Below are 19951 nucleotides of genomic sequence, written 5' to 3'. Positions count from 1 at the left end.
AACAGACATGACTCATTTTGTTTTCGCAATGGAGGAGTTTTTTTCTGGACTTTTGATGTTGATTTAACTGTGTTTTGACAGTTTATTTGATCTATTCTGTTCAATTGATCTTACATACAATACAGTAGTACAAATAGGCATCTGTTTCTTCATTTGAATATGCAAATTATTTTTACTGTATGTTTGCATTTTTACAGTATGTGTGCTGTTTGACATCTATTGAGTCATATTGAAATATAAAACTTACATTTGTGCATTTGTGTTCCTTTCTTGTTTTCAGTACACACCAACGAAGTACAGTAAAACAACAAAATCTTCATCTTTACACTGAAATTGTAGTGTTTTGTATATGTCACATTTGCGTGATCTCGTTTGTCACCAAGTTAGATTCATTCGATGTTTAGGTGTGTCTCATTAGTAAGCAGAGTTTCATTTTGAGCTGAGAGTGAATGATTTAGATTGCTGTGTTTAATTTTGCAAGACATCTGTGGTGGGGTTTGTGGGAAATTGTCTAAACTGTTTTGGGATTTGAATGTATTGTTGAGATGTTGTTTCAGCCAATGTGTGTTAATTAAAAATTGTGAAAAACTGGAATCAGGCAGAAATGATTTCCATCTCCATCTCTTTTTTTTTAAAGACTTTATTGCTTTTCAACAATGGTGATAAACAAGAGTGTAACAACATCAACACACAGTAATCACATCAGAAACAAAAAAGATAATAGATGCAATCACTCAACCTACAAAATAGAGAACAGCGCTAGACTACCAATGTATTTTACCAACAATGTCAGCCTGAATACATCAAAAAAGGATATATAGACTACATGATGATGGATTAGATGGTTATATCGAATACACTATGATGGATATATAGATTACATTATGAATTAGGATACAGGAGTTACAGTATGTGAGAAAGATTAGCTGTTCACAATAATAACATCACCAAAAGTAGAAAGGACGGCGCTACCAATGTATTTTCGTCACACTTGTTTGAGCAGGAACCCATTGAAGGTGGTGTGGTTTACAGAGTCCCACACGTGAGTGTTAGCCATTAGGCGTATGAACACTTGGTCTCCCACCTCCAGCTGTAGAGTGACTGCATTAGCCCCGTTGTCAGCTCCATCACCGCTAGACTGGTGATCAGAGGACGTGACCATGCGCTGTCCATTCTTGAACAAGGAAATGTATTTAGTCTGACTTCCTCCGGCATGGTAGAAGAAACTGAAGTAGTAGACCCCTGCAATAGGGGCAGCAAATACCCCTGTACTTGGATTGTAAGCACTGCCGATGTTAGTGATGACATTTTTGAAGATCAGGGTAGTGTCATGGTCGATTGGCCCGGTGTGCCCATTCCCGCCCAGGGCAGCCGAAAAGATCACCTTCCTCCTCTCTTTATTTTTCAGTTCCTCAAGTTGATTCTCGCTAACTTTGAGCTGGGTTTCCATAACTCCCAGTTTTTCCACCGTGGTTCGCAGTTTCTCCTCCATGACACCGAAGTCTTTCAGCAGCTTGCACATGTCAGGGTAGCACGAGCCTTGTGATGTCTGGCATTCTTTACCTTCATTTTCAGTCTTTTTGGTCTCTTGTTGAGCCGCAGACAGCCAGCAGTAGCAGCACAGCGAAACCAACAGAAATGCAGCAGTGTTCATTTCGCAACACTAGTGATAAAGAATTGCGAAATAAATGGAACGTACAAGGAGTGTCTGAAACAGCATCTACCTAAATATTTAGGAACCTGTGTTGATTCTGGAGTTTTCTGTTTTTATACAGCTAGGATGTAGATGCTGTTTCAGACACTCCTTGTACGTTCCATTTATTTCGCAATTCTTTATCGCTAGTGTTGCGAAATGTGGGAAAAAAAAACATTTGGACAGTGTTTGTCTCCAGCACATGGAGTAGCCAGTCGCTTAAGTAAGAGAACAATAAACCTTATTTAACATTTAACTTGTCTTCTCTTGAGATTAAAGATTATCTTGCTGCAAAATATGAATTTCCATTATGTTTGTTGTTCAAATTATGTATTTTACTGAAACAGAAAAGTTCAGTAAGTAGCCTTGAAAATATTATAAAAATAATATTCATCATGTCTGAGGCGTTTCTATGACAGTGAGATGTGTTTCACACATATTTTCCCAGGAGGGAGTCAGGTCAGGGCTTATAGCGCTGAACGATACACCCTATGACAGCTTCTGGTGTATTGATGGGGGGGTTAACCTTTAGTCCTGCTTCCTGGCACTTCTCCAAGGCTCTGTTTTATACTGGCACTATGAGTTTGTGTTAGGGTTAGGGTTAGATGAGGTTGTCGATGTTCCACCACGCCATTGGACGTCTACAACTTGTATTGGGCAGTGCTTCCTGCTCTGGCCCCTCCTCCAAGGCGGGATTTTTTGAAAAGGAGGCGGACAATTACAGCAATCCTTTGAGCAAAACTGAAAGAACTGACCGGACTCAATGGCTTCAAGTGATTCCTCTCGTCAACATGAATTCAATGATGGAGCATCTATTATCTCCATGGTGACATCTATTATCTCCATGGTGACATTCAACCATACATGTTTCAACCAGAATATAGCCAGCCAGACAGGCCTCCCCAGCCAGACAGGCCTCCCCAGCTAGACAGGCCTCCCCAGCCAGACAGGCCTCCCCAGCCAGACAGGCCTCCCCAGCCAGACAGGCCTCCCCCTCCCCAGCCAGACAGGCCTCCCCAGCCAGACAGGCCTCCCCAGCCAGACAGGCCTCCCCAGCTAGACAGGCCTCCCCCCAGCCAGACAGGCCTCCCCAGCCAGACAGGCCTCCCCAGCCAGACAGGCCTCCCCAGCCAGACAGGCCTCCCCAGCCAGACAGGCCTCCCCAGCCAGACAGGCCTCCCCAGCCAGACAGGCCTCCCCAGCCAGACAGGCCTCCCCAGCTAGACAGGCCTCCCCAGCCAGACAGGCCTCCCCAGCCAGACAGGCCTCCCCAGCCAGACAGGCCTCCCCAGCCAGACAGGCCTCCCCAGCCAGACAGGCCTCCCCAGCCAGACAGGCCTCCCCAGGCCTCCCCAGCTCAGACAGGCCTCCCCAGCCAGACAGGCCTCCCCCAGAGACAGGCCTCCCCAGCCAGACAGGCCTCCCCAGCCAGACAGGCCTCCCCAGCCAGACAGGCCTCCCCAGCCAGACAGGCCTCCCCAGCTAGACAGGCCTCCCCAGCCAGACAGGCCTCCCCAGCCGGACAGGCCTCCCCAGCCAGACAGGCCTCCCCAGCCAGACAGGCCTCCCCAGCTCGACAGGCCTCCCCAGCTAGACAGGCCTCCCCAGCCAGACAGGCCTCCCCAGCTCGACAGGCCTCCCCCCAGCTCGACAGGCCTCCCCAGCTCGACAGGCCTCCCCAGCTAGACAGGCCTCCCCAGCCAGACAGGCCTCCCCAGCTCGACAGGCCTCCCCAGCTCGACAGGCCTCCCCAGCCCGACAGGCCTCCCCAGCCAGACAGGCCTCCCCAGCTAGACAGGCCTCCCCAGCTAGACAGGCCTCCCCAGCCAGACAGGCCTCCCCAGCTAGACAGGCCTCCCCAGCCAGACAGGCCTCCCCAGCTAGACAGGCCTCCCCAGCTAGACAGGCCTCCCCAGCTCGACAGGCCTCCCCAGCTAGACAGGCCTCCCCAGCCAGACAGGCCTCCCCAGCTAGACAGGCCTCCCCAGCCAGACAGGCTTCCCCAGCCAGACAGGCCTCCCCAGCCAGACAGGCCTCCCCAGCCAGACAGGCCTCCCCAGCTAGACAGGCCTCCCCAGTTTTTCCTAGCCACCTTGCTTCTACACCTGCATTGTTTGCTGTTTGGGGTTTTAGGCTGGGTTTCTGTACAGCACTTTGATATATCAGCTGATGTAAGAAGGACTTTATAAATAAAATTGATTTAATTTGAACTAATCACTAATCACAACTGGTCCATTAAGCCAGACAAGCTCAATCAAGCCCAGATTAAATCATTTGAAATGATTTCAAACAGATCTGATTATGTATTTGTATTTGTTGTGTTATGTATTTAGTGTTACCATTATAGAGATTTATATTCCATTATGTAATTCAAACATGAAAAAAAGGTGATGACTGCCACTGACGTGTTTGTGGTTCACTGCTGCCCTCTAGTGGGATCATCTGATACTGCAGTGAAGTACTGCTGCCCTCTAGTGGGATCATCTGATACTGCAGTGAAGTACTGCTGCCCTCTAGTGGGATTGCCTGATACTGCAGTGAAGTACTGCTGCCCTCTAGTGGGATTGCCTGATACTGCAGTGAAGTACTGCTGCCCTCTAGTGGGATCATCTGATACTGCAGTGAAGTACTGCTGCCCTCTAGTGGGATTGCCTGATACTGCAGTGAAGTACTGCTGCCCTCTAGTGGGATTGCCTGATACTGCAGTGAAGTACTGCTGCCCTCTAGTGGGATTGCCTGATACTGCAGTGAAGTACTGCTGCCCTCTAGTGGGATTGCCTGATACTGCAGTGAAGTACTGCTGCCCTCTACTGGGATTGCCTGATACTGCAGTGAAGTACTGCTGCCCTCTAGTGGGATTGCCTGATACTGCAGTGAAGTACTGCTGCCCTCTAGTGGGATTGCCTGATACTGCAGTGAAGTACTGCTGCCCTCTAGTGGGATTGCCTGATACTGCAGTGAAGTACTGCTGCCCTCTAGTGGGATTGCCTGATACTGCAGTGAAGTACTGCTGCCCTCTAGTGGGATTGCCTGATACTGCAGTGAAGTACTGCTGCCCTCTACTGGGATTGCCTGATACTGCAGTGAAGTACTGCTGCCCTCTAGTGGGATTGCCTGATACTGCAGTGAAGTACTGCTGCCCTCTAGTGGGATTGCCTGATACTGCAGTGAAGTACTGCTGCCCTCTAGTGGGATTGCCTGATACTGCAGTGAAGTACTGCTGCCCTCTACTGGGATTGCCCGATACTGCAGTGAAGTACTGCTGCCCTCTAGTGGGATTGCCTGATACTGCAGTGAAGTACTGCTGCCCTCTACTGGGATCATCTGATACTGCAGTGAAGTAATGTTTTGTGGGGTGTGTGTGTGTGTGTGCATGTGTGTATGTGTGTGTATCTCTCTCCCTGATGATGTGAAATTTCTGAGACTTTGAGCATAACTTTCTATTGATCCAGAAGAAATAAACCATTTTTGAGTCTGAACCAACTGTGCACAGACAGACTGAGACTCCAAATCAATAAATAGATATTTGCTTGGCACACCTGTATTTGGCAGCGATTACAGCCTCCAGTCTCCTTGGGTATGACACTACAAGCTTGGCACACCTGTATTTGGCAGCGATTACAGCCTCCAGTCTTCTTAGGTATGACACTACAAGCTTGGCACACCTGTATTTGGGGAGTTTCTCCCATTCTTCTCTGCAGATCCTCTCAAGCTCTGTCAGGTTGGATGTGTGGCGTCGGTGCACAGATATTTTCAGGTCTCTCCAGAGATGTTCAATTGGGTTCAAGTCCAGGCTCTGGCTGGTCCAATCAAGGACATTCAGAGACTTGTCCCGAAGCTACTCCTGCGTTGTCTTGGCTGTATGCTTAGTGTCGTTGTCCTGTTGGAAGGTGAACCTACCCCCAGTCTGAGGTCCTGATGCCTCTGGAGCGGTTTTCATCAAAGATCTCTCTGTAATTTGTTCTGTTCATCTTTCCCTCGATCCTGACTAGTCTCCCAGTCCCTGCTGCTGAAAAACATACCCACAGGATGATGCTGCTACCACCACGATTCACCGTGGGGATGGTGCCAGGTTTCCTCCAGATGTGACGCTTGGCATTCAGGCCAAAGAGGTCAATCTTGGTTTCATCAGACCAGAGAATCTTGTTTCTCATGGTCTGAGTCCTTTAGGGTTAGGGTTACCAGGTCCAGGACGAGAATACGATACAGCCTAGACCAGCTGAACCAGGACTAGAATAGAGTGGCACTCTACGATGCAGCCTAGACCAGCTGAACCAGGACTAGAAGAGTGGCACTCTACGATGCAGCCTAGACCAGCTGAACCAGGACTAGAATACGATGGAGCCTAGACCAGCTGAACCAGGACTAGAATACGATGCAGCCTAGACCAGCTGGTCCAGGACTAGAATAGAGTGGCACTCTACGATGCAGCCTAGACCAGCTGAACCAGGACTAGAATACGATGCAGCCTAGACCAGCTGAACCAGGACTAGAATACGATGCAGCCTAGACCAGCTGAACCAGGACTAGAATACGATGCAGCCTAGACCAGCTGAACCAGGACTAGAATACGATACAGCCTAGACCAGCTGAACCAGGACTAGAATACGATACAGCCTAGACCAGCTGAACCAGGACTAGAATACGATGCAGCCTAGACCAGCTGAACCAGGACTAGAATACGATACAGCCTAGACCAGCTGAACCAGGACTAGAATACGATGCAGCCTAGACCAGCTGAACCAGGACTAGAATACGATACAGCCTAGACCAGCTGAACCAGGACTAGAATACGATGCAGCCTAGACCAGCTGAACCAGGACTAGAATACGATACAGCCTAGACCAGCTGAACCAGGACTAGAATACGATACAGCCTAGACCAGCTGAACCAGGACTAGAATACGATGCAGCCTAGACCAGCTGAACCAGGACTAGAATACGATACAGCCTAGACCAGCTGAACCAGGACTAGAATACGATGCAGCCTAGACCAGCTGAACCAGGACTAGAATACGATACAGCCTAGACCAGCTGAACCAGGACTAGAATACGATGCAGCCTAGACCAGCTGGATCAGGACTAGAATACGATACAGCCTAGACCAGCTGAACCAGGACTAGAATACGATACAGCCTAGACCAGCTGAACCAGGACTAGAATACGATGCAGCCTAGACCAGCTGAACCAGGACTAGAATACGATGCAGCCTAGACCAGCTGAACCAGGACTAGAATACGATACAGCCTAGACCAGCTGAACCAGGACTAGAATACGATGCAGCCTAGACCAGCTGGATCAGGACTAGAATACGATGCAGCCTAGACCAGCTGAACCAGGACTAGAATACGATACAGCCTAGACCAGCTGAACCAGGACTAGAATACGATACAGCCTAGACCAGCTGGATCAGGACTAGAATACGATGCAGCCTAGACCAGCTGGATCAAGGCTCAGGAGGGCGAATGACAAACGAGTAAATTGTTTTGGTGTCTGTAGCTAGCTAGAAATATAACCTCTCTTTTTACACAAGGCAGTGTTGTTCAGTACAGTACAATTTGGTGATTAATTCAGCCATAACGGGCCTTGCTAGTACCACTACAAGCCAATCTATCCTTTACCCCTACCTACAGTATACTGCTGTTACTGTCTATTATCTATCCTTTACCCCTACCTACAGTATACTGCTGTTACTGTCTATTATCTATCATTTACCCCTACCTACAGTATACTGCTGTTACTGTCTATTATCTATCCTTTACCCCTACCTACAGTATACTGCTGTTACTGTCTATTATCTATTCTTTACCCCTACCTAGAGTATACTGCTGTTACTGTCTATTATCTATCCTTTACCCATACCTACAGTATACTGCTGTTACTGTATATTATCTATCCTTTACCCCTACCTACAGTATACTGCTGTTACTGTCTATTATCTATCCTTTACCCCTACCTACAGTATACTGCTGTTACTGTCTATTATCTATCCTTTACCCCTACCTACAGTATACTGCTGTTACTGTCTATTATCTATCCTTTACCCCTACCTACAGTATACTGCTGTTACTGTCTATTATCCTTTACCCATATATCCTTTATTATCTATCCTTTACTACCTACAGTATACTGCTGTTACTGTCTATTATCTATCCTTTACCCCTACCTACAGTATACTGCTGTTACTGTCTATTATCTATCCTTTACCCCTACCTACAGTATACTGCTGTTACTGTCTATTATATATCCTTTATCCCTACCTACAGTATACTGCTGTTACTGTCTATTATCTATCCTTTACCTGTTACTGTCTACTATCCTACAGTATACTGCTGTTACTGTCTATTATCTATCCTTTACCCCTACCTACAGTATACTGCTGTTACTGTCTATTATCTATCCTTTACCCCTACCTACAGTATACTGCTGTTATTGTCTATTATCTATCCTTTACCCCTACCTACAGTATACTGCTGTTACTGTCTATTACCTATCCTTTACCTCTACCCACAGTATACTGCTGTTACTGTCTAATATCTATCCTTTACCCCTACCTACAGTATACTGCTGTTACTGTCTATTATCTATCTTTACCCCTACCTACAGTATACTGCTGTTACTGCCTATTATCTATCCTTTACCCCTACCTACAGTATACTGCTGTTACTGTCTATTATCTATCCTTTACCCCTACCTACAGTATACTGCTGTTACTGTCTATTATCTATCCTTTACCCCTACCTACAGTATACTGCTGTTACTGTCTATTATCTATCTTTACCAGGACTACAGTATACTGCGGTTACTGTCTATTATATATCCTTTACCCCTACCTACAGTATACTGCTGTTACTGTCTATTATCTATCCTACCTACACTATACTGCTGCTACTGTCTATTATCTATCCTTTACCCCTACCTACAGTATACTGCTGTTACTGTCTATTATCTATCTGAACCCCTACCTACAGTATACTGCTGTTACTGTCTATTATCTATCCTTTACCCCTACCTACAGTATACTGCTGTTACTGTCTATTATCTATCCTTTACCCCTACCTACAGTATACTGCTGTTACTGTCTATTATCTATCCTTTACCCCTACCTACAGTATACTGCTGTTACTGTCTATTATCTATCCTTTACCCCTACCTACAGTATACTGCTGTTACTGTCTATTATCTATCCTTTACCCCTACCTACAGTATACTGCTGTTACTGTCTATTATCTATCCTTTACTCCCTACCTACAGTATACTGCTGTTACTGTCTATTATCTATCCTTTACCCCTACCTACAGTATACTGCTGTTACTGTCTATTATCTATCCTACCTACACTATACTGCTGCTACTGTCTATTATCTATCCTTTACCCCTACCTACAGTATACTGCTGTTACTGTCTATTATCTATCCTTTACCCCTACCTACAGTATACTGCTGTTACTGTCTATTATCTATCCTTTACCCCTACCTACAGTATACTGCTGTTACTGTCTATTATCTATCCTTTACCCCTACCTACAGTATACTGCTGTTACTGTCTATTATCTATCCTTTACCCCTACCTACAGTATACTGCTGTTACTGTCTATTATCTATCCTTTACCCCTACCTACAGTATACTGCTGTTACTGTCTATTATCTATCCTTTACCCCTACCTACAGTATACTGCTGTTACTGTCTATTATCTATCCTTTACCCCTACCTACAGTATACTGCTGTTACTGTCTATCCTTTACCCCTACAGTATACTGCTGTTACTGTCTATTATCTATCATTTACCCCTACAGTAAACTACTGTTACTGTCTATCCTTTACCCTACCTACAGTATACTGCTGTTACTGTCTATTATATATCCTTTATCCCTACCTACAGTATACAGCTGTTACTGTCTATTATCTATCCTTTACCCCTACCTACAGTATACTGCTGTTACTGTCTATTATCTATCCTTTACCCCTACCTACAGTATACTGCTGTTACTGTCTATTATCTATCCTTTACCCCTACCTACAGTATACTGCTGTTACTGTCTATTATCTATCCTTTACCCCTACCTACAGTATACTGCTGTTACTGTCTATTATCTATCCTTTACCCCTACCTACAGTATACTGCTGTTACTGTCTATTATCTATCCTTTACCCCTACCTACAGTATACTGCTGTTACTGTCTATTATCTATCCTTTACCCCTACCTACAGTATACTGCGGTTACTGTCTATTATATATCCTTTACCCCTACCTACAGTATACTGCTGTTACTGTCTATTATCTATCCTACCTACACTATACTGCTGCTACTGTCTATTATCTATCCTTTACCCCTACCTACAGTATACTGCTGTTACTGTCTATTATCTATCCTTTACCCCTACCTACAGTATACTGCTGTTACTGTCTATTATCTATCCTTTACCCCTACCTACAGTATACTGCTGTTACTGTCTATTATCTATCCTTTACCCCTACCTACAGTATACTGCTGTTACTGTCTATTATCTATCCTTTACCCCTACCTACAGTATACTGCTGTTACTGTCTATTATCTATCCTTTACCCCTACCTACAGTATACTGCTGTTACTGTCTATTATCTATCCTTTACCCCTACCTACAGTATACTGCTGTTACTGTCTATTATCTATCCTTTACCCCTACCTACAGTATACTGCTGTTACTGTCTATTATCTATCCTTTACCCCTACCTACAGTATACTGCTGTTACTGTCTATTATCTATCCTACCTACACTATACTGCTGCTACTGTCTATTATCTATCCTTTACCCCTACCTACAGTATACTGCTGTTACTGTCTATTATCTATCCTTTACCCCTACCTACAGTATACTGCTGTTACTGTCTATTATCTATCCTTTACCCCTACCTACAGTATACTGCTGTTACTGTCTATTATCTATCCTTTACCCCTACCTACAGTATACTGCTGTTACTGTCTATTATCTATCCTTTACCCCTACCTACAGTATACTGCTGTTACTGTCTATTATCTATCCTTTACCCCTACCTACAGTATACTGCTGTTACTGTCTATTATCTATCCTTTACCCCTACCTACAGTATACTGCTGTTACTGTCTATTATCTATCCTTTACCCCTACCTACAGTATACTGCTGTTACTGTCTATCCTTTACCCCTACCTACAGTATACTGCTGTTACTGTCTATTATCTATCATTTACCCCTACAGTAAACTACTGTTACTGTCTATCCTTTACCCCTACCTACAGTATACTGCTGTTACTGTCTATTATATATCCTTTATCCCTACCTACAGTATACAGCTGTTACTGTCTATTATCTATCCTTTACCCCTACCTACAGTATACTGCTGTTACTGTCTATTATCTATCCTTTACCCCTACCTACAGTATACTGCTGTTACTGTCTATTATCTATCCTTTATCCCTACCTACAGTATACTGCTGTTACTGTCTATTATCTATCCTTTACCCCTACCTACAGTATACTGCTGTTACTGTATATTATCTATCCTTTACCCCTACCTACAGTATACTGCTGTTACTGTCTATCCTTTACCCCTACCTACAGTATACTGCTGTTACTGTCTATTATCTATCATTTACCCCTACAGTAAACTACTGTTACTGTCTATCCTTTACCCCTACCTACAGTATACTGCTGTTACTGTCTATTATATATCCTTTATCCCTACCTACAGTATACAGCTGTTACTGTCTATTATCTATCCTTTACCCCTACCTACAGTATACTGCTGTTACTGTCTATTATCTATCCTTTACCCCTACCTACAGTATACTGCTGTTACTGTCTATTATCTATCCTTTATCCCTACCTACAGTATACTGCTGTTACTGTCTATCCTTTACCCCTACCTACAGTATACTGCTGCTACTGTCTATTATCTATCCTTTACCCCTACCTACAGTATACTGCTGTTACTGTCTATTATCTATCCTTTACTCCTACCTACAGTATACTGCTGTTACTGTCTATTATCTATCCTTTACCCCTACCTACAGTATACTACTGTTACTGTCTATCTATCCTTTACCCCTACCTACAGTATACTGCTGTTACTGTCTATTATCTATCCTTTACCCCTACCTACAGTATACTGCTGTTACTGTCTATTATCTATCCTTTACCCCTACCTACAGTATACTGCTGTTACTGTCTATCCTTTACCCCTACCTACAGTATACTGCTGCTACTGTCTATTATCTATCCTTTACCCCTACCTACAGTATACTGCTGTTACTGTCTATTATCTATCCTTTACCCCTACCTACAGTATACTGCTGCTACTGTCTATTATCTATCCTTTACCCCTACCTACAATATACTGCTGTTACTGTCTATTATCTATCCTTTACCCCTACCTACAGTATACTGCTGTTACTGTCTATTATCTATCCTTTACCCCTACCTACAGTATACTGCTGTTACTGTCTATTATCTATCCTTTACCCCTACCTACAGTATACTGCTGTTACTGTCTATTATCTATCCTTTACCCCTACCTACAGTATACTGCTGTTACTGTCTATTATCTATCCTTTACCCCTACCTACAGTATACTGCTGTTACTGTCTATTATCTATCCTTTACCCCTACCTACAGTATACTGCTGTTACTGTCTATTATCTATCCTTTATCCCTACCTACAGTATACTGCTGTTACTGTCTATTATCTATCCTTTACCCCTACCTACAGTATACTGCTGTTACTGTCTATTATCTATCCTTTACCCCTACCTACAGTATACTGCTGTTACTGTCTATTATCTATCCTTTACCCCTACCTACAGTATACTGCTGTTACTGTCTATTATCTATCCTTTACCCCAACCTACAGTATACTGCTGTTACTGTCTATTACCTATCCTTTACCCCTACCTACAGTATACTGCTGTTACTGTCTATTATCTATCCTTTATTCTACCTACAGTATACTGCTGTTACTGTCTATTATCTATCCTTTACCCCAACCTACAGTATACTGCTGTTACTGTCTATTATCTATCCTTTACCCCTACCTACAGTATACTGCTGTTACTGTCTATTATCTATCCTTTACCCCTACCTACAGTATACTGCTGTTACTGTCTATTATCTATCCTTTACCCCTACCTACAGTATACTGCTGTTACTGTCTATTATCTATCCTTTACCCTACCTACAGTATACTGCTGTTACTGTCTATTATCTATCATTTACCCCTACCTACAGTATACTGCTGTTACTGTCTATTATCTATCCTTTACCCCTACCTACAGTATACTGCTGTTACTGTCTATTATCTATCATTTACCCCTACCTACAGTATACTGCTGTTACTGTCTATTATCTATCCTTTACCCCTACCTACAGTATACTGCTGTTACTGTCTATTATCTATCCTTTACCCCTACCTACAGTATACTGCTGTTACTGTTTATTATCTATCCTGTTGTCTAGTCACTTTACCCCTTGACATGGTACAGGAGCAGACAGGGTCAAGGTAATGGAATGTGGTAGTGGGTTTTTAATGAGTGTAGGGTTCGTTGGAAGGGTGTTTTATATTTTTTATGCAGTTATTTTTTTTTTTCGTTTTCCCTTGTTTTGTATCACAAAATGTAATATATTTATTTTCTAGTCCAGCTGGAGGCGATAATGTACCATATTGGATGCCAACCGCCGTTACACTCCAAAGAAGAAGAAGAAGAAGAAGAGGCGCAACTCAGGGTGCCCAAAACTTTTTGGAGAAACGTCAGAATCTGAAGAGAACTCGGTCAAGTCGTGAGATCTTGTGTCCAGGACCGCATCACTGTAGATGATGTAAAGATGGCGGAGCTACAAATGCTTTTGGAAGAAGAAATCCCAGCCGGTCAGAGAGCGTTACTGGATAGTTTTACGAATCTCGAAAGAGTTGCTGATTACTGCGAAAGCAACTATGTGCAGGTAAATATATGATTTATAATAAAACTATCGGTTATGTGCGCTGTTTAACTCAGAGAATGACAAGCTAAACGGGGTTTACTGTAGCGGACCTCTTTCCTCTTTACCGTAGACAGCCGCACTGTTTCGACCAGGCTCGTTTACCACACCAGTTTGCTTGTTTATTGTGTTACTGTAGTTGCTTTTTACCTAAGACTACTCTTGGCTAATAATTGCAGTATGTTAGTTATGTGTACTACCAATAACGTGTGTATTGTCAGCATTGCTTACACGTTGACGTGGGTAGCGAGTCCAATAGAAAGTATTTGTGAATGGACCGTGTTGGAGGTTGGTGCCGGCAGAAACCACTCTACTCACAGATACAACAGTAACCAGATCATTTCCGACAGACATTTAATCCTGTCTAGTCACTTTGATTATCTTGTCCGCCAATGCGAGATATTTGGCCGCAGAATAAACTGCATTCGGGTGATGTATGATGATCAAATCGGTGATATTACACACACAGTCCTCACATCACACTGTTGTATGGAAGCATTACACACACACACACACACACACACACACACACACACACACACACACACACACACACACACACACACACAGGAGGATCTCAATTGCAGACTCCTCTCGTCCTCTCTCCTCTTAATTCAATCCAAAGGGTTTTATTTGCTTGGGAAACGTGTTGCATTGCCAAAGCAAGTGAAATAAAGTGAAATAAGCAAAAGTGAAATGACGAAACAAAAAAAACATTCGAATTTAACAGTAAATATTGTGCTCAAAAAGCTAAAAATATATATAGACATTTCAAGTGCTATGTACAGTGTTTTAGCAATGTGCAAATAGTCGTAGTATGAATAGTACGGAAGATAAATTAACAGATAAATATTTGTGGTATTTACAATGTTGTTTATGCTCCTCTGGTTGCTCTGTTTTCATGGCAACAGGCACCAAATCTTGCTGCTGTGAGGCACCTATCAATGTTTGATTTATTTTTGAATTCTTTGTAGGTCTGTGGGAAATATGTGTCTCTAATATGGTCATACATTGGGCAGGAGGTTAGGAAGTGCAGCTCAGTTTCCACCTCATTTTGTGGGCAGTGAGCACATAGCCAGTCTTCTCTTGAGAGCCAGGTCTGCCTACTGCGGCCTTTCTCAATAGCAAGGCTATGCTCACATAGTCAAAGCTTTCCTTAAGTTTGGGTCAGTCACAGTGGTCAGGTATTCTGCCACTGTGTACTCTCTGTTTAGGGCCAAATAGCATTCTAGTTTGCTCTGTTTTCTTGGCTGATTCTTTCCACTGTCAAGTAGTATTTACTTTTTCATAATTTGGTTGGGTCTAATTGTGTTGCTGTCCTGGGGCTCTGTGGGGTCTGTTTGTGAACAGAGCCCCAGAACCAGCTGGCTGAGGGGCATCTTCTTTAGGTTCATCTCCGAGTAGTTGAGGGGTTCAGTGGTGGAATATTGGAATCGAGGTGGTTGTAGAATTTAACAGCTCTTTTTTGGATTTTGATAACTAGCGGGTAAAGTCCTAATTCTGCTCGGCATGGATTGTTTGGGGTTTTGTGTTTTATACAAAGCATTTATATATTTTTTTATTTAACTAGGCAAGTCAGTTAAGAACAAAATCTTATTTACAATGACGGCCTACACCGGCCAAACCCGGACGTCGCCGGGCCAATTGTGCGCCGCCCTATGGGACTCCCAATCATAGTGGGTTGTGATACAGCCTGGAATCAAACCAGGGTGTCTCTAGTGATGCCTCTAGCACTGAGATGCAGTGCCTTAGACCGCTGTGCCAATCGGGAGCCCAAGTATATTTTTTGCAGAATTCTGTATGCAATCTCAATTGGGTGTTTGTCCCATTTTATGAATTCTTGGTTGGTGAGCGGACCCCAGACTAGAGGTCGACCGATTAATCGTAATGGCTGATTAATTAGATTTCAAGTTTTCATAACAATCGGCCTTTTTGGATTTGCCAATAAAAAAATAAAATAAATAATAATAATTTTTAATTATTATTATTATTATTTTTTTACACCTTTATTTAAGTAGGAAAGTCAGTTAAGAACACATTCTTATTTTCAATGACGGCCAAGGAACGGTGGGTTAACTGCCTTGTTCAGGGGCAGAACGACAGAATTTGACCTTGTCAGCTTGGGGATTCGTTTTTGCAACCTTCCGGTTTGCAACCTAGTCCAACTCTCTAACCACCTGCCTTACATTGCACTCCACGAGAAGCCTGCATGGCAGGCTGATTACCTGTTTCGCAAGGGCAGCAAGAAGCCAAGGTAAGTTGCTAGCTAGCATTAAACTTATCTTATAAAAACAATCAATCTTAACATAATTACTAGTTAACTACACATGGTTGATGATATTACTAGTTTATCTAGCGTGTCCTGCTTTGCATATAATCGATGCGGTGCCTGTTAATTTCTCATCGAATCACAGCCTACTTCGACAAACAGGTGATGATGTAACAAGCGCATTTGCGAAAAAAGCACTGTCATTGCACCAATGTACCTAACCATAAAGATCAACGCCTTTCTTTAAAATCAATACACAAGTATATATTTTGAAACCTGCATATTTAGTTAATATTGCCTGCTAACATGAATGTCTTATAACTATGGAAATTGTGTCACCTCTCTTGCATTCCGTGCAAGCAGTCAGGGTATATGCAGCAGTTTGGGCCTCCTGGCTCGTTGCGAACTGTGTGAAGTCCATTTATTCCTAACAAAGGCCGTAATTAATTTGCCAGAATTGTACATAATCATGACATAACATTGGTGCTTGCCTACGGAGCTGTGAGGGAACGGCACCTCAGTACCTCCAGGCTCTGATCAGGCCCTACACCCAAACAAGGGCACTGCGTTCATCCACCTCTGGCCTGCTCGCCTCCCTACCACTGAGGAAGTACAGTTCCCGCTCAGCCCAGTCAAAACTGTTCGCTGCTCTGGCCCCCCAATGGTGGAACAAACTCCCTCACGACGCCAGGACAGCGGAGTCAATCACCACCTTCCGGAGACACCTGAAACCCCACCTCTTTAAGGAATACCTAGGATAGGATAAAGTAATCCCTCTCACCCCCCCTCCCCCTGAAAAGATTTAGATGCACTACTGTTCCACTGGAGGTCATAAGGTGAATGCACCAATTTGTAAGTCGCTCTGGATAAGAGCGTCTGCTAAATGACTTAAATGTAATGTAAAATGTAATGTTACAGCAATATTTAAACTTATGGATGCCATCCGTTAGATAAAATACGGAACAGTTTTGTTTTTTCGAAATGATAGTTTCCGGATTCGACCATATTAATGACCAAAGGCTCGTATTTCTGTGTGTTATCATGTTATAATTAAGTCTATGATTTGATATTTGATAGAGCAGTCTGACTGAGCGATGGTAGGCAGCAACAGGCTCGTAAGCATTAATTCAAACAGCACTTTCCTGCGTTAGCCAGCAGCTCTTTGCAATTCTTCAAGCATTGTGCTGTTTATGACTTCAAGCCTATCAACTCCAGAGATTAGGCTGGTGTAACCGATGTGAAATGGCTAGCTAGCTAGTTAGTTAGCGTTTCAAACGTCACTCGCTCTGTTGTTCGCCTTGCTCTGCATGTGTAACGCTGCTTTGAGGGTGGCTGTTGTCGTTGTGTTCCTGGTTCGAGTCCAGGTAGGAGCGAGTAGAGGGACGAAAGCTATACTGTTACACTGGCAATACTAATGTGCCTATAAGAACATCCAATAGTCAAAGGAATATGAAATAAAAATCGTATAGAGAGAAATAATCCTATAATAACTACAACCTAAAACTTCTTACCTGGGAATATTGAAGACTCATGTTAAAAGGAACCACCAGCTTTCATATGTTCTTATGTTCTGAGCAAGGAACTGAAACGTTTGCTTTTTTCATGGCACATATTGCACTTTTACTTCTCCAACACTTTGTTTTTGCATTATTTAAACCAAATTTAACATGTTTCATTATTTATTTGAGGCTAAATTGATTTTATTGATGTATTTTATATTAAGGTAAAATAAGTGTTCATTCAGTATTGTTGTAATTGTCATTATTACAAATAAATAAATTGAAAAATATCGGCAGATTAATTGGTATCGGCTTTTTTTTGGTCCTCCAATAATCGGTATCGGCGTTGAAAAATCATAATCGGTCGACCTCTACCCCAGACCTCACAACTGTTGTCTTTACAATGGATTAAGTGATATATGACATGCTATTTTATCAAATCAATTCTCTGTAATTAATATTACCTGTTTAAACTAATCATGTAAATGTAATTAACTAGAGAGTCGGGGCACCACGGAAGAATGTTAATAGAGCTGTTGTCTTCCGAATAAACTCTTAAAGACCTGGTAATCTTTTACATCAATAGCAGTCAATTATCTCATCTGAACGTCGTAAAATTCTTGGTTATCTTCACGAACCCTGGCCAACAAGTTGAATCAGCAATACAACATTTGGTTTAATTATTTATTTACTAAATACCTAAATAATCACACATAATTACACATACACAGGATGGATCATACATTGATTACTAATTTTGTTATAAAAGAAAACGTCCCTGGCCGACGAAGCCGATATGACGGCTGGTTACACAAAGAAAGGGGGTTGGGTTTGAATAAAAATGTGGGAAGACTGAGGAACAAAAGGATTGGGTCTCTATCGGATCATATGAAGCTATCGTAAATACAGAATCTCATGCATTCTAAATAACCGCCCATTCGGAAAAGGAAAATGCAAGAAATATATTTACTCTGAGCTGCGCTTCGATAGATTGGTCAAAGATGGAAGGCTGGGTTGCCCAGCAGAGATCTCCCTTGTCCTTTAACTTCTTGACGCTACCCATCCCTTTAGCGGTTGTCATCAACAACCGCTGAATTGCATAGAGCCACATTCAAATAATATTCCTACAAATATTTATATTCATGAAATCACAAGTGCAATATAGCAAAACACAGTTTAGCCTTTTGTTAATCCACCTGTCGTGTCAGATTTTGAATATATGCTTTACCGCGAAAGCAATCCAAGTTTTTGTGTAAGTTTAGCGATCGCTTGACAAAACATTCTGTACACCTAGCATCAAGTAGCTTGGTCACGAAAATCAGAAAAGCAATCAAATTAATAGTTTACCTTTGATGATCTTCAGATGTTTTCACTCACGAGACTCCCAGTTACACAACAAATGTTCCTTTTGTTCCATAAAGATTATTTTTAGATCCAAAATACCTCTGTTTGTTTGGCGCATTATGTTCAGAAATCCACAGGAAAGAGCGGTCACGACAACGCAGACAAATTCCAAATAGTATCCGTAATGTCCACAGAAACATGTCAAACGTTTTTTATAATTAATCCTCAGGTTGTTTTTAAAATATATATATCAACCACAACTGTCTTTCTCAGTAGGAGAGGGAAAGGCAATGGCTGCCCAAACTCTGTTGCGCAAAACGCTGCTGGCACCCGGCCATACAATGATGCAATGTTGTCTTTCTTGCTCATTTTTCAAAATAAAAGCCTGAAACTATGTCTAAAGACTGTTGACACCTTGAGGAAGCGATAGGAAAAGGAATCTGGTTGATATCCCTTTAAATGGCGCAAAGGCAGGCTATGGAGTTTTCAAAATAGAAGCTACTTCCTGATTGGATTTTCCTCAGGGTTTCGCCTGCAATATCAGTCCTGTTATACTCACAGACAATATTTTGACAGTTTTGGAAACTTTAGAGTGCTTTCTATCCTAATCTGTCAATTTTATGCATATTCTAGCATCTGGTCCTGAGAAAATAGGCCGTTTCTTTTGGGAACGTTATTTTTCCAAACATAAAAATAGTGCCCCCTAGCTTCAAGAGGTTAAATAATATTTATGTTGTAGTCTGTCATCTTGTGGTAGAACGATGACGTTCCTGAAGAGATTGTCTGTCCTTTCCTAGCCCACATTTACAGCTGCTGTTGCTAACTCAACGGCTAGGATGTATCACTTCTTTAGTGAATAAGAGTTCAAAGTTCATACCAAGTTGCCATACTTTAAGCTCATGCTATATTCTGGCTGGTGTAGTCAAATTCATCCTCCCAGCATGTCGATCATCACCTCCATGTTGAAATTCGCCCTTCTAAACGTATGGACAGCAGTCCTCACGTCGTCGGGAACACAATGTTAATTTAGTTTGGTTGTAGTCGTTCAACCAGAGCTCACGCTGAGGTTGGTTTAGTCCTGGATCATGGAGGCTCATACAGAACTGACTCACGCTGAGGTTGGTTTAGTCCTGGATCATGGAGGCTCATACAGAACTGA

At 42.7% G+C, this 19951-nt stretch overlaps 2 protein-coding genes across 2 annotated transcripts in view; one reads left to right on the top strand and one right to left on the bottom strand.

Annotated features, from left to right (window-relative positions):
- Positions 1-605: 605 nt before the first annotated feature.
- Positions 606-1780, bottom strand: LOC115127760 (complement C1q-like protein 2). Its single transcript, XM_029657372.1, has one exon. It carries the CDS (start codon positions 1652-1654, stop codon positions 986-988), a length of 669 nt encoding a protein of 222 aa, XP_029513232.1. The 5' UTR covers positions 1655-1780; the 3' UTR covers positions 606-985.
- An 11715-nt stretch (positions 1781-13495) lies between these two features.
- The window catches only part of LOC135570245 (abl interactor 2-like), a 116129-nt gene continuing 109673 nt past the window's right edge, over positions 13496-19951 (top strand). Inside the window, exon 1 of the mRNA XM_065016360.1 lies at positions 13496-13644. Within this exon, the coding sequence (XP_064872432.1) occupies positions 13528-13644 (117 nt within the window). The 5' untranslated portion in view covers positions 13496-13527. The remainder of the gene's footprint in view (positions 13645-19951) is intronic.

Source organism: Oncorhynchus nerka, linkage group LG3 (assembly GCF_034236695.1).
Source record: "Oncorhynchus nerka isolate Pitt River linkage group LG3, Oner_Uvic_2.0, whole genome shotgun sequence".
Taxonomy (NCBI): Eukaryota; Metazoa; Chordata; class Actinopteri; order Salmoniformes; family Salmonidae; genus Oncorhynchus; species Oncorhynchus nerka.
The sequence above is the reverse complement of the archived record's forward strand: the minus strand, read 5'-3'. Positions and strand labels throughout refer to the sequence as shown.